The sequence below is a fragment of the Micropterus salmoides genome, unplaced genomic scaffold, assembly GCF_014851395.1.
Source record: "Micropterus salmoides isolate LMB-PRFRI ecotype aquatic unplaced genomic scaffold, ASM1485139v1 Ms_hic_scaffold_5, whole genome shotgun sequence".
Classification (NCBI taxonomy): domain Eukaryota; kingdom Metazoa; phylum Chordata; class Actinopteri; order Centrarchiformes; family Centrarchidae; genus Micropterus; species Micropterus salmoides.
The window spans coordinates 25,032,640-25,049,290 of NW_024044237.1; the positions used below are offsets into that span (position 1 = coordinate 25,032,640).

Sequence of the window (16,651 nt, forward strand, 5' to 3'; positions counted from 1 at the left end):
GGCATCAACAGCATCGATCCATCACTTTGGTCCAGACTTAAATATCTAAACAACTATCTGATGAATTTCCATGACATTTGGTGCACACAGTTGTGTCCACATCTCAGGATGAATGGTAATATTTTGATGATCCCAAACCTTTCGTATTGTGCCGTCATTATGTAAAATAAATGTATTTGTCCAATGTGCTAATTAGCAAATGTTACCATGCAAAAATGGTGAACATGGTAAATATATATGCTCAGCATCCACATGTTAGCACTGTCATTGTGAGCATGTTAGCATACTGAGGTTAGCAGCTGTGATTGTGTTAAGCCTCGAAGAGAAGATGGCTGTAACCCATTAAGTCTTGTTTTTATTTTATATTATATACATATACACACACACACACACACACATATGCACACACACACACACACACACACACACACACACACACACACACACACACACATACATATATATCAATATCTCAATATTTTACAGAAGACAGCAACAAGAAAATGGGAGAGACAGAGAAGAGGGTGACATGTGACAAAGATCCCTAGTCGGATTCAGACCGGGGAAGTCACGGTTAAGTCGTTTCCACCTAAGACCACTGCAGCATTGTAATGCCTGAATGCTTCAAATTTTTGACAGCTGTCAACTTCATACTCTCCATTCACATCTCACAGTCACTCTTTTATTATACTGCTAATTTTTCAGTGATTTTGCAAATTTTACAATACGACAATAACATCAGTCACATACATAAATGACAATAAAACCTTTTTTTTGTTTGATGATTAATGCATCTTTTTAATGCAAATGACAAAAATGCCTGAATTAAGAGACTGAAAAGGCACACACAAAAGATTTACTCTGTATGTTGCAGGGTTTCTTTCTGGGCCAGTTGTGAGTCACTTTCCATCACCTTCCACAACGTGAATTTAGACCACTAGATAACAGAGACAAACCCCTGAGCAAGCTCTATATCAGGGTCCACCACCTCTCTCTTCATCCTCTTCATCACCTATTTTGCTTGTTGTATCCCTTCATTTGAGAAGATATATTGTAGCTGTGGGGTTTTGTGGAGTACAGAAGGTCTGAATCCTTTTGTTAATAAACCAGACAGACTTAGGGAGGCCAATTACTTCTCTAGTGGCACTGAAAGACCACAATATCCCTCATTACTTCCTCCTCTCTTCACTACTTCCCTCTTATCCCCTTGCTCTCCTCCTTACTCAATTTTCACTAATGGCTGGTTGCAGATCTTAAGTGAAATCATGGCCATTTGGTGGTTTAATTGGTTGAAATGATCAGAGTGTGTGCTCAGTGTGAGTGTTTGGGTACACATGCGTGTGTGCGCTCCAGCCGTATACAGTAATGATGCCCAGTGTGACTCACTCTGAGGCCCAACACACACTCATCACAGGAGGAGGGGGATAGCAGTAGATGCCAGTGCAAACAGGAAAAGAAATGAGCATTAGTTCGGGGGTTTCTCCTTCAGTCTGCTCTCTCTGCTTCAGGCTCCCAATCTAACACTACTTCAATATTTCATATGAGGAGATCTCAGTGGGCTGGGGGTGCTGGAGTGCGTCACATTGCTGGGTAGTGTGTTTTGCACATGCTGTGCATTTATGTGTATGTGTGTGCGGGGTATTATTTATGGAAAAACTACACTGCTCTGTCATCTGGCTAATGTATGGGCCTCAGCTCCCACATAAGAATAGAGGCAGAAACTTATTCAAATTTACTGTCACACAAATACAGACACCAGCATGTATGGACACACACACAATTAATAATGCTGGGAATGCTATTGAATTGGCAGCTAGGTTAAATTGGGTTTATAAAGTAGGAATATATACGGCCAGCTGTTTGCACACAGAGATTTAAGACATCTGGGCTCTAGAAGCTGCTCTGAAGATAAGATAAAAAAACCATAAGCTGGTGTTACATGGTTAGTAGAAATGCCTTTTATTGACTTGATGGTCATTTTTATCTTCTGTTATCTGAGCTTTTAGTGGAACTCTTATTACTATCAACCACTGTAAGTGTACCAAGTGTCCTTTCTAAAAGTTAACAGAGCAGCAAAGATGGAGAATTAATTTAACTTTGATTCTGAGAAATCATATTTTTCGTGTAAATTTGACATGGCTCTAAATAATACAGTACCCAAGAGCCTCGGCCACCGTTGCTATGGAGAGAAAGGCATGAATCTCAGCTGTCGTAAATTAAAAATATTTTGTTGTTGCAGTTCTCAACAAAACACAGCGTCATTGATGGTAAATTCAAAGTGAAATCATTGAAGCTGCAGTTTAATCTTTAGTTTTCACTCACAGTTAGCGGGGCACTTTACATAATTTTAAGCTCTGTGATTGGATATCGGACACAGGCTTTTGCCTTCAACCTTTTATAAAGGAATCAGATATTTTCTGATGCAGTTCTTTTGTCAACAGGGAGAGTGCTCGAACTGTGACTCACATAAAAAAAATTTAAATAATAATAATGAATAAGCATTTAACTTACAGGGGCCCACTGATTCAAACACACTGCAATATTATACCAATAAGCACTGTGATGATTAAGATGAAGGTGTAAAGAGTTTCATCTTACCCGACAGGAAGAGAGCCTTGTCTACAGTAAACTCTTCAGCAAATCTGATATGGCAGAAGTTTTTCTTGCTTTTGCGTATGGCGGTGATATCACCACACTGTCCGAAGACCTCCATGATGAGTTGCTCTGTGGCGTTCTCTGGCAGACCGCCAACAAACACTGTCTTACACCCTGGAGGGCGGTCTCTCGTAGCTGGAGGGGGAAGGTCTGTTCAAAAGTTGCGGAACAGAGGAAAGAAAACAGAGTTATGCAAGTGTCAATCATCCCTAGGTTGTAATATTAAGACAGGGCTGGGAAACTGTGTATAGTTGCACTTATGTAGATAATACAGCTGAAATACAAACAGCTCAAGAAATTATGTAGCTGTCCCGGAACACTAAAACTCGATTTTGAGTATGAATTATGCTCTTTGAGAAGCTGAAAACAATATGTCCAATGGTAAGAACATACTGTTTTGATTTAATCGCTGCTGGAAATAATCTTGGCAGACCTGAGCAGCCGGTCTGATTTGCTGTCTTTTGTTTAACTCAAAAAGAAATATGTACAGTGAATAAAAGAGCATCCAAATAACAATGTTGTGCTATTTAAACACATAGTGATTGGATCTGAACAGACAAAAGCCTGGGTGTTTATATTGTATAGCTATCAATATATAAAAACATGCAAAGAAGTTGAAACTGAAGAACAAAGCCGTCCACACAAACAGACTATGTCTTATTATGTATAATAAAAAGGATCCATAAAATTTTATTGAAAGACAAAACAGGGAAAAGTGTCTCTCCAATAATTGCAAAAAGAAGACTTCCATGATAAAGCATCCAATCCCCCCATAATGACTGATGGAAAAAATAGCATATCCTGAAGGAATAAATAACAAATAAATCCCAACAAGGACCTGAGGTTGAACTCCACATTTACGCTGAAGAATAAGGGCCAGGTCACATCAAATTTTAAAGAGGAAGAAGAAAAATTCTGTCTATAATACAATTTAAGACCAAATTCTGGAGCTTGATGCTGCAAAATTCAATTAAGTGATATTTAAAACATAGCACTTATGACCTAAAAAAATGATAAAGCTTAATGCATGAATAATGATAACTTGGAGCAATATGCTCAGATCGTTTTTGTTAGATAAATGTTAATATCAAACCATTCCGTGCATGAAAATGAAATCCTTTTGGCCACAAAGTGATTGCAAATCCTCTCATGTGGAAGGTCCCCTGCACTGCAGAAATCACTTATTCAACACAGATGAGTGTTGACTGATCTAATCTCCAATAGATCAGGCTCCTCATCCATGATGAATGTGATTAGCGGGGGTCTATGAGGAGTGAACCAGCTAATCAGAGGGATGCTGAGGATGCTGTATTTCTGGATGTTGGCTAGAAAAGGCCTTGCAATCACTGTTACTGATGCACCCACCCTTGTAGAGATCGATACTCTGAAAAGAACTGGGGCTGGATGTGGCTGGATACTTGAGTTGTATCACGAGGGTCTGGTTGATCAGCACCAAGGGGAGTAACTCTGATATCTTGAGGTCTTATTCAAGTGTGATCAAAAGGATTTCTCAGTGCCAAACAGAAAAGCATTTTAAATACGGTGGTAAACCCCTGGAACTCAACAGAAACGTCTGGTCTGTATAAAAAACAGTTGTTAAAGAAATAATGGTCCATCCACTCCGACAGCCCCCATCCCCTATGCTCAGAATTTCAGATCTCACCTTCTGGTTCCCTTATTTATACTCACATCAGCCAGAACAAACACTCTTACTACCCTCTGCCAACTAAACTGTGTGAGGAAAAGGATCCTCTCATAATTGTAATAATAATTATTTTTAAAAAATTTACTTCTTCACTCCAAACCTCAACGGCAGCACAAGATTTGGGTAACGAAAGAAAGAATGACATGATACAAACAGCTGACATGAGGTTTCCCAGCAGGGTGTCCGGTTTCTTTCTACATGACGAAGTAAGGAGCTCAGTTATTTGAAGACATCAGTATTGAGCCAGTACTGCAGCTTCATATTTAGTGGAGCCAGCTGTCGTTAGGGCTCCTATTAAAAATGTTTGTCTAATAAGTTGATAATAAATATACTAACCAAGTGGAATACATATTTTACAAAAAGAAAAATATTCATGGGATGTCAAACAGTGAAAACATTACAATCCAAAGTCAGAGTTTTCTCCTGGCTAAAAAACGATTTATCAGCTATAATCCCCCTGCTGTCAGAGCTTGTACTCTCATGCAGTACTCGAAAGATTTGCAAAATAACTTTCAGTCCCAGCCAGCACAGTCCCTTTCTTTTAATGTGTGTGTATATGTGTGTATATGTATATGTGTGTGTGTATGTGTGTGTTTGTGTGTGTGTATATGTGTATTCTGTCTGCAGACAGACAATTACTGCTTTACCCCCGCCTCCTCTTTCCTTTAAATGGGGCTGGTAAAGCAAAATATTGACTAGTTTCATTCCCTGACCTCAAGAGTTGGCAGATTAAACTAGTTTAGAGGTGAGATGGACAGAAAAAGTAAAAATATGGTGCAGGAAAAGCCTACGATAGAAGAAAGATAGGAAAAAAAAAGCTTTGTTGGCAGATGCAACAAAGGGTTCCAAATTAACTGACCTTTTCGGTCCACGAGTAGCTGACGGTGTTGATGGGGGGGAGCAATGAGGACAGAGAAAAGAAAACAGGTGCAGTGCTGCAGTGACCTAATGTGTGATGCTGTAAATTAAATGAAAATAGTTTAATTTTGTTGTAGAAAGGAAGGGTTATTTTGGCTTCAGTTGGGTAATTTATTAGTAGCTAACAACAGTTTGCAGGAGTGAGATAATTTCTTTTCAGCTACCTGCTGCACTACTGAACCCCTCTGTTCAGCACATTGGGACTTTATATGCAAATGTACAAGATTCAGACAAACTATTCGTGATTTCCTGATTGAATTACATTAAATACACAATATCATGCAATATATTGAAGCATTAACAATTCTAGTGATTCTTCTATGCAACTAAAAAGCAGATGAACCTGAGGCAGAGAAAGACAGGGAGAGAATGGAGGGAGCAGCTATTGCAGGATCTACTGTGATAATTATTACATGTAGGTGCTGCTGCCAGACAGAGTTTAAAAAGCACTACTTTGTCCAAATTCTAACTCGATATGCGTGTCCCTTTGAGTAATTGTGAGATGGACGCTCCAAGGCCGATAATCTTAAAATGCAGACAGAGAAACAGACAGAGAGAGAGGAGAGGCTGGATGTAGTGTCAAGAGTAGGAAAAAAGAGCAAATGAATAAGCAGGAGATAGAGACCAGGCATTGAAAGGTTATGAAGAGTTTTTGCAGTATATTGTATTGTATTTAGTGAGGATCAAAATATTAAAAAAGAACTATAATTTAATGCAATGACACACACAAAACACAAAACAAAAAACTAAAATTACAACAAAACTGAATCTGTTGTATTGGACTGCATTATAATGTAAAAGGTTTATCATCTTTCTGCACACTTATGTTTTGAATCTTGGGAAATAAGCCTTATTTAGGGATATTATGAATCATTGCTTGACTAATAAGCTCTTTGATGTGCTTTTATTCTAACGTGTTACTTCAACAAAATATGAAGCAAATACACAGGCTGATTCTCCGTCCAGCCCTGTACCACAGGCCGGCTGCCTGTGTGGCCACTGCTACACTAACACTGGTCATCACCATCCATCACTTTGACTGGATAAACGCACTTTTATGGTCCGAGGGATGCCACAGAGGGGAGGCTTCAACTCTCAAAGAACTGATATTCAGAAGATGAACTGCTTTTACACATACTCAAGTAAATAAGTTTAGTTCATTCATGTCACACAAAAGGCGTGAACCTGCATTTTTTATTTATCACACAGAGAAGTAGACACCACTGTCAGCACACTTAGACCTCCTTGTTTTGTCTATTTGCCAGTTTTTCATTAAGTCCTAGGTTGATTGATGAATTTAGATTTTTAGTTTTATTGAAAACTACTTGTTAAGTTAATAGTCATTACTGAAAATGACATCCATGGCATCACAACAATATTTAAGATACTTCAACCTTCTGCGTGACTACATTTATCTGCTGAGGAACAATAATGCTGAAAAAACAAACAAAAAAAAACAAACTAAAAAATCCACTATTGCAGTTGGGTATCCTTCTTCATTCAAGCTCAATGGCGTGTATATGTGTGCATATGTAACACAGGGGACACACAGCTAGTATCCACAAAGCTCAAAAGAATGTTTCATCTTTCCTTACGGGTAATTATGAAATCTCTCTCTCAGACTACCGTCAGAAGGTTGAAAGAGTAAGAGACAGACAACACAGAATTTGATGTCAAAGTTGATTGTCAAAGTGAGTGTTGAGAGTAGAGAATAATAGGTACTACACCACTTTTGCACAAGATAGCTCAGTGTAAAGAAGAGGCAGTGGAGAAGGTAAAAGAGGGATAAGGCTGAATGGGTAGGGTTTGATGACAAAAAGGGAGAAGGACGCAACAACAAAAGAGCTTGATGAGGATGCACACTGACAGTAAAGGTTAAGCACACTGAGGAGGCAGAAGAAGAGGGAGAGAGCACGAGAGCTGGGGGTGGGCTGCAGGGTTGTTGCTGCTCAGCTACAAGTCAGTGAGAGGGGATGTTGTACGTGGTGTCAAGTTCAGTGTGTGCAGCTCGAGGGTAATGACTACTTGTGATGGACACCATATGCAACTATGTTGCCTAGATGCCAGCACTTTGCCTGTGATATTTGCTAAAAGCCTGAATGCAGCTAGCATTAATGCTTCCACCCACTGTGTTCCTCACATATTGTGTAAACCTTCAAACCATATGCATCCCTAATACAGATCTGGTTCGGAACAATACTTCACAATTCTAAAGCCCATGGGGCTGTTGTACAAATTGATCTCACAGTATTATTCAATAATATTGCAACTCCGCATAGAGGAAATTTGAAAAGATATTCCACATCACATGTACAGTAAGCTATAATGACAGTGAGGTGAAATGTGCCTATTCGATGAAGTGATGTGTGTAGGCTTTGTACCTGTACATCTTTCAGTTTTCCACTGTTTTCTGTGAGTCCAGGTTGCATTGACTGCAGAGGTCCCCAGACATATCCCAGACATCCTTCTCTAAAGCCCTTCCCTAATGTCCTCCAGCTTGTCAAGGGGGATTCCTGAAGCATTTTTAGTCTAGGAGGGATATATCATCACATCACCAGATGTGCCTGGAAAATCTCCATTTAGAGGCCTCCAAAAGGAAAGGAGATGCTTCATCACCAGCTCCTTTCTGTGAAAATTAGCAGTTCGACTCCAAGCTCCTTCTTGAAGTCCAGGCTCCTGACCCCTGTCCCTGAGGATGAAGCCTGACACCAGGAAGGGAAACAATTTTTGGCTGCTTGCAACCTCAGTCCCGGTTGTTTGGGTAGACTGGCTGGTAGGGCATTCTGCCTTCAGGTACAGCTCCATTTTCTGCACCAATTTACCTGTCTGGATCTCACGCTCCCATCTTCACTTCACTTGTGAAGATGAAAATAATTGTTAGTTGCAGCCCTAACACCAACAGCTTCACGTTAGCCTGCAAAACACTAGAGTACATTCTGGTGGTCAAGGGCTCTCGACCAAGAGATTCTGACCATGTAATTCATATGCAGAATTGGTGACAATCCACATCCTTGCCATACAACAATTGCTTTTAGTCTGGCCCCACGCCTGGGACCAATTTGACTTTAGAGACGCTATCGGGAGCTGCTGGCCCCAACAACACAACTCCCAGGGTTTAGTGGCTTAAGTGTACGTCGTAGAGCTGAATCTTAGAGAGTTACTTGACTTTCATGAGAAGAATCAAGCTTAGGCAGTTTTCTTTAGATGTCTGCTTTTTCAAAATACTTGGCTTAGAGATTAACTTTTTTTGTGGCACTGAAATAGGTGACAGGCAAGAAGATCTTAAGTGAAGATGGGGATCAAAAAAGTGAGTGAAGAGTAACTGGGACAGGACAGAAAGGCTCAGGGTAGATAAAGCAAAAAGTTAAGTATTGAGATGTGAAAGGTCCACAATTAAGTGGTGTGTCCATGCATCTCTGAGGAACAGCTTTAGATTTTGGGGCACAGATCAGCTTAGACATGGTATTAAGCCGGGATGTACATTTTTTCAAATTCCTGTATGCATACCAGGCCACATGAAACACAGCAAAAAGTTGTATGCATTTCAGAGTGATCGTGACAGGCTCTAAAGTTGCTGGGTAATTTCTTCACATGCTGATCCCTCACACAGCCTCAGGGTTTTTATGTGCCCTTACAGAGAAAACCTAGTTAATTTCCCAGATTTACAACTAGCTAGAAAGATATTCCTAGGTGAAGTAAAACTTTTAAAATCAGCTTTTCCTCTGCATCATAATTTGACAGTGATAGTTCATACTGTGCCATAATGCACACCGCAGACATAAAAACAGTTTTCAAGGTGTGAAAAAAGAACAATATTTGCCTGAAAGAATGCAAGAGTGTGTTTTGTTATGTAAAAGGATTATAAACTCCCAAATGCCACTGCTGTGAGGAGCTTTTGTTTTAGTTCACCTTGAAGATGACATGTAAGACTTGTTTGAATAAAGTACCCAGGCATAAACTTCTCTGTAGCAGGAGATCTTAAAAGCAAAGGTGGGATCAATCAAAACACACACCCCTATCTCCTTCCTAACTCCAGATAATTGGAACGTGGAGGTGAGATAAATATAAAGAACAGCTGGTGCAACACACCTCTCAAAAGCGACTTGCCCTGGAAAAGGCCAACGTATGTTGTGGATGTAAATGCAGTTCTTTGTGATCAGGTTAATGGTTATGAAAAAATAAAGTGGTACAATACAAATGATCCACTCTTGGCTCTGACATTGCTGATTGCTGATTCCCATATTGAAATACAAAGTCAGAACAAAATGTTTATAAAATTCTTGGGTCTGACATATAACAGCAGAAATCTTCACATATAATATATAATAATAATAATATTTAAATATGCATGCTAACGTCTGCCATAAACACCCTTATTTGTCTTCTTCAATCAAAATGATAAAATGTTTAAAGCTAAAACGATTAGCAGAAAATGAAAGGTAACTTTTTTAAATGTTCAATTAATGATTTAAGTGGTTTCTCAAGCTAAATAACTAACGTTTCTCTGGTTACAGCTGGTTTTCTTGGTAGTCTACAATTGACTGAAAAAATAATCGGTAGCTTAATCGATAATGAAAACAGATTGAAGTAAAAACCCATAGACCCTTGATACCTGAACAACTCCTTCCGCTTAGGGAAGACTATGAGATGTGGTTGAAAACTCATGAAACGTTGGGCCTGTTATTTAAAATGTTTTTTGCCAAGACACTACCTCCTAGGTCCTAACAATGTTACAAAATGAGATGCTTGTGATTGTGGTGCAATTCTTTTTCACGGAGATGCTGGTAAAGGAGAAGGTTGGGGGTGGTAGACAGCACAGGATTAGCATGAAATTATGGCTTACTGGGGTTGGGGGGGAACAGAGTGCAGCTCTTGCAGTGGATGATCTCCTTGATAACAGGCACATCCTGGGAGAGCGGTGCAGGCACCATACCGAGTCCAGGCATCATGGGATTCAGTGGGGTAATGCCAGCCATCATACCAAGGTTGGGATCAAAATCTGGAGGCAGAAGAGAAATATTAATGAGATCACACAGCACATCCTTCCTGGGAAAGAACAAACACCTACACAGTAGCATTAAAACACAGACTTGTTTCCAGCAGCTAACCTCTGGTCAGGTATCACTTCAGCCTATACTGAATCTTTTAAGTTCCATTTCACGTTGTGTACTTATTCCCTGAGTGATTCCTCTGTCAACACGGTGACACACAAACAGCCTACACATAATAGAATTCACAGCCATTCATGAATAAATCATCTCGTAAACAACATGTATATTTTAAGAAGTTTTAAGTGAGTCACTCTCTCTGTGACTCCTGCCATTTGAAGGATGACCTTATAGATAATGTACACACTTGGGTCTGAAATCTATGTAACAGAGAAACTTTATTTACAATACGGATTTATACTGCAGCACTTCTCTCCACAGACACACATGCTTTTTATGTGTACACGAGTCCTAGTAAGGAGCTTTTTGAAAGTGATGCTGCCTTCCTCTATGTGCCTCAACATCACCTGCAGAGGATTTGGAGTTGACAATTATGCCGCAGGGTGTGTTATGTTTAAGCACCTGCATGTGTGCATGAAGGAACACGGCTCACTAAAATAAATTATGCACTGGAGATTATCTACACTGTAACATACTTGACATGTAACAAAAACAATCTGACTCACTGGCTAACATTTTTACCAAAAGTCCTATTTGCTGACTCTAAGACGCACTTAAGTGTGTTTATATTGAATAATGGCTATTCTACCACTGATAATTGGTTTCAGTTTAACATTCTGATGCTAGTAGCAACCACTACTGACACAGTTCCATAGTAAATTCAGGGGCAGCATCGTTTGAAGAACTAACAGCTGTGTCTTAATTCAGGGACCGCATTTTCTCTGATCTGTGTCCAAGCAAATATTGAGGCGTCTTGTTTTTTACAATTGTGTTACTGCTAACCAAGTTAGTCACTATACTAGCTGTTTGGAGCCAATGTGTTGCTAATGCATCATTCTAAGTAACGGCTGAAATCCTGTCAGCATAACTATTGTGTAGTTTACTCTTTGTACTTTTATCCTTGTGGACCTTATGTGTATGTTTAGATTAGACAGTTACTGTGTTATACTTCCTATGGGGACTTGATATTGATCTTTCATTGGTGATACTCTCTCTCTTCTTAACATGAAGCACAATGTAACTAATATAACCACTGTCATATACTATTACATTGTGCTTCATGCGTTTCTGTGTTGCTGTACTAAGTAATTTTTACCTTGCCTGTCTCACTCTAGTTAACGTATTGTCATTGTTTTCATATTTGTAATTTTCATAGTTTCACGGTTGCTTCCAGTAAAAACTTCAAATACAATCTGTCTTCAACCTTCTTTGGAAGTGTGTTCACACTTTAACATATTTCACAAATTATTTATTCCATTTATATATACATTTATATATATATTTTTCATTTTTATTTATATAATATTGATTACTTTGGGTCTCCATACAGGAGGAGCCACAATTTACAACAATGAAAAATAAATGAATTTCTTCTTTTAAAGTCTTAAATTCAACTTTTTTACTTAGTTTTGAATTCTCTGTAATCAAATATTCACTTCCTCTCCAACAGAGAATAAGTGCAGCACTTTCATCAGTAGCAATAAATCAGCTGAAGGAGAAATATTTACTACCTTTATAACATCTACCTAATAAGTGATTTCCTGTAAATCTACTCTAAGATAGAAAATGGATGAATTAAATGACACAGTGAAGGAGAATGAAGAAATATGCACATTACAGACTACTCAGAATAGATCCCTGGAGCCCCAGAGGGTGTAATAAAAACGAAGATGAAATAAGCTGAAGGACAAAAATAGGGAAATATAAAGAGAGGAACAGAAAACATAGTTAAAAAATAAAATTAAAATAAAAAGCCGGGCGAACTACATTAAAGTTAAATGGATGGAAACTATGTCTACTGATGACCTCGCCATCAGTCTCTAACCAGGTGTCAGAGTGAGACGGAACAGGTGATAAGAAAGACCCTAGTTGCCAGTCGATTGATGGCTTCTTCTTCACGGTAACTTGAAAGAAAAGAAGACGGATAGCAGGAGGGAAGATAAGAAAGGAGTGGATGGAAGATGGGAGGCTGGTGCAGTAACCAACCTGAATGCCAAACACTTTGCATAGAAAAGGACTGAGGAAACAAAACAGAGTATGCTCTGTGGAAGAAAACATTGTAAAAATCTTAGAAATAATGCTTGAGCCAATGCTCTACTGTTCCAGTGGTAAAATTAAGAAACATGCTTATGAGGTAATACATTGTATTTTAATGCAAAGCAAACTAGATGTCATTTCACGTAGAGTAAAAGATCTGGTTACATCAGGACATGGCTGGTGCAATTTCACAGCAGTGCTGCTCATGTTCCCTCTGGAGTGTGTGTTGATGTGTGTGTATTTATCCACGTCCATAAAGAGTCTGAGACCTGAAGCAAGCATGTAGCAGAGCTGTGTGTAATAAAGGAGATTTACTTATTCCCAAGGATTTCCAGCTCCACCAGAGTTCTCTCATCTCCAACAATGTAGCTTAAGGACGTGTTTCATCATCACTAACGTACCATTATTTCCTCCCTCTGTCAGTGCTACTCATTACAATGCATGCTGTAAGTAGAAACAGATGCACATCAGAGGGGTGCACTTCATCCAATGTATGTGTTTATACAGTTTTCTAAAAGGGATTTGCTGTTATGTTCCCGATTTAAATTTATTTCTCGCCGTTTAAATATTTATTAGAGTCCAGTTTACATTTGAAAATGCATTATACTGGTGGATTTGACAGTTTTGCCAGCCAGTGTGAAATGTGCCTCCTGTCGTTTGTTCCAGATTTTAGGGGCCCTGACAGAAAAAAATCACACTTTCACCTGTAATTTTCTGCCTATCACAGCTGTAGTTTTAAGATGATAATGTTATAGATGTCCTAGGTCACAAAATGCCAGAAAACAAGTTACAAGGTTCAAACATACAAGTGAAGAGACACCACAAGATTAAAGTTTTGAAGTCAATGAGGTATGATATGTTTTTGCTATCTTTTGTTTAAATGCAAATAACTTCTAGCTTGTCAATCACTAACTCACACATTTAATTCTAACAGACTGTAGATTATCCACAAGAGGGAGCAGCGCAGACAGACAATTTCCACAAATGCCAACCTGTGCCCCCTATAGAAAAGTAAAGAAATGACAGGATGGATGTTAAGAGTTTTCTCATGGCTTCTGCATCCCACACTCCAGAATGAAAATGACTAAAATGACATCGCTCTTGTTCTTGTAGTTCATTTCAATAAGGCGTATTCATTGTAATGGCAGTGTCCTTGGTTTAAATCTGACCTTGGTCATCTGCTGCTTGCCAGCATCTCCCTTTCCCCTCTCTGCGGTGTAAACCATCACAATAAAAATGCTTGAGAAGAAAGCTTAAAAATAAACCCAGGCCCTGGTCCAACAGAGGCATTACAGAAGATCAATAAAATTTTTAAATTAATCCCACATTACATCTGGAATTCATCATGTGAAGGTAGAATGAGGTTAATAAGCATTTTCTGCCACTGAGCACTACACTTTCATAAAAGGACAAGCAGTCAGGCAGCTCCACTCACCAACAACTAATCTGCAGTGCTACAGGGATGAGTGGGTGAGCAGGTCATCAGGGCACCTACATCAACGTTGTTGTATCTAATATTAACTAATATTACTATTCCTCTAATACTACAACACATCCTTTGTATTTAGTTGGACTCTAATGGCTATTGGGACAACTAGGGTTCTGGGCAGACATATTTGCCATTACGTGCACCACATTTGAAGTAGTAAACTGCTGAAATATTGGACTTTTGCATCTTAATGCACAAATTTAAGAGGAACCTCACAATAAAGTGAAAAAGCGAAACCAAAGTTTAATCTAAATTCATAAATTGATCAGTAACACAAACACCAAGCTTTGTTATCTATTATTATATTATCAATTTATTTTTTAATCAAGTTAGTTTCCCATAAATCAGTGATGGAAAGAAACTAGGTACATTTACTTAAGTACTGTACTATTCTACTCCACTGCATTGCAGAGGGAAATGTTTTTTTATTTATTTTCTGCTTTTCTTAGACATACGTGACAGTAAAGTGAACATTGTTGGATTTTGGACCGATGGTCGGACAAAACAAGACATTTGAAGATCAAGTTTACAAAATATGATGTATTCATATATATTACTACTAAAGTAGTAATTATTAGCCCACTCTACACCTGCTACAACATTAAAATGTTGTTATTGCTTCATAATAATAATCCAATGAGAGAGAGCGAGAGAGCGAGAGAAAGAGAGAGAGAGAGAGTGAGTGAGTGAGTGAGTGAGTGAGTGAGTGAGACAGAGATATAACAGAACTATATAAAACAGTACTAAAGCAACAATTCTGTACCATGAGTACATTTACTTTTGAAATGCATAGCTTATAACACTTTTGTACTTTTTAAGGCAGGACTTTTCTGGAGTATTTTTTTGTGTGCGTTTGCTACTTTAATTTAAGTATTATCTGAGTACTTTGTCCAACACTGTCTATAATCTAGTGTGGCTAAGAAACACTGGAAGGTTAGAAATAAGTATGCATTGTGTGGGAGCCATGGGAGAGCACAGGCAGTGTATTCAGGCACAAACAATAGTGTGCCAAAATATATCTTCAGAATGATCTCAATTCAGTTTTAACAAATGATTCGCCTAGAAGAAATGTTTTGAATACTTAAGCACTGTGGGTATTATAAGTTTACAATCGAATCATACATAATTGTGAATTAAAAGACTGTAGGGTAGCAAACACTAAATAATGAGAACCAGCACAGAATTGTTCCATGAGACCATTACTTGGGTTTAATTTATTTACCCAGTAAACTAAATTAATGGTAATTTAGAGACCAGCCTGGAATAGATTAGATAATGAGAGATAGGTTAATAATGGTGAGCTTTGATAATTGTACAAATGGGCAAGGATGAGCCAGAGGTAAAGTACTTGGGAGAAGAGCTGAAATGATTAGTCCATTACTTTGTCGGTTGACAGATAATTAAACAACATTTACATCATAATTTAAGCAAATTCAGTGATTCCAGGCTCTCAAATGTGAATATTTGGTTTTTCTTAGTCTTCTATGGTAGTATACAAAACAATTTTGGACATTTCGGTTGAACAAAAAATTTAAATCTTGGGCTCTGGCAAAAAACATGGAGGACATGTTTTTGCATTTTCTGACGCATGACATTTACAGACAAAACAATTTTTGGAAAACGAAGAATAATCATGGGCTGAAATCTAGAAAAATTCTCTTGCTTTTGCATTTCATATATGAAATGATACATTTTGTTTTACAGTGTCTTTGAAAGAAACAATATTCTCGGATGCACTTTATAAACAGTGTAACTAAGATACAGCATGTACTACCATCCAATATGCTGTTTAGTCAGTGAGAGAGAGGAAGAGTAGGTTTCTCTGACTCAGCAGAGACTTCATAGAGAGATTTAGAGAGCACCGCTTGAAGAAGAACAACAAAAGAAACCTGGGGCTGGGTCCACCCACACACGGTCACACATCTGTCTGATCCTTTTTACCGTGCTCGTAGAGTTTTAGTCTCTATTCTCTCTCATGCTAGCAGCAAGATGTTTGTGAATTGTACAGTATCATGCATGAGTGCAGACACACACATACACACAAAGTTGGCCTCTAAGGTTATTGTACAAATTCTCCTTCGTTCTACCTCCATTTCATCTTCATTATGTCTTTTTGATGTCAACTAATCGGTTTCCTGGAGGTTTGTTCAAAAGTAATTACATTTGGAGTTGCCCATCATTCAGGAGGTGCAGAGAGAGGAAACAGAAATAGCAAAATAGATATTTGATTGTGTGAAACTCCTGGCCATTAATGTCATCCTCCTCTCCCCTCCCAGTGTTTCTGCTCTCTGATTTCCAGGGTAAACTGTCCCTTCTAGCAGTCAGCGGTGGGTGGAGGGTTGGAGGGGCGACATAGGCGGTTGCTCTGAGGTATGCTGGATAATATTCTCTAATGAGGAGAGCTAGCCACGCCACCTGGAACCCTACCAATGGCTGAAATCTGCCTCTCTCAATCTCTGCCAAGAGTCACCCTCTTTGAATTTTTATATGAGCATCCGACTTCATTTCTCTTACAGGAACATTTCTCCAGCCAACAACCTGCAGGACAGAAATGGAGAAAAAACCTTCCTGTTTTATAAAAGTTATTCCATCTCCCTTTCCATTACATCTAAATAAGAATCTGCTACCTTATTTTGCCTTCCAAAATCAGTCTTCTTTATCCGACACCTCCATAGTCAA

At 38.7% G+C, this 16,651-nt stretch overlaps 1 protein-coding gene across 3 annotated transcripts in view; it reads right to left on the reverse strand.

The window, feature by feature from the left end:
* Positions 1-16,651, reverse strand: part of enox2 (ecto-NOX disulfide-thiol exchanger 2) — a 198,904-nt gene that overhangs the window by 35,643 nt on the left and 146,610 nt on the right. For all 3 annotated transcript variants that reach the window (XM_038699860.1, XM_038699858.1, XM_038699859.1), the window contains 2 exons: positions 10,122-10,277; positions 2,599-2,805 (listed from right to left, as the gene is read on the reverse strand). In XM_038699860.1, the coding sequence (XP_038555788.1) occupies positions 2,599-2,805; positions 10,122-10,277 (363 nt within the window). The remainder of the gene's footprint in view (positions 1-2,598; positions 2,806-10,121; positions 10,278-16,651) is intronic.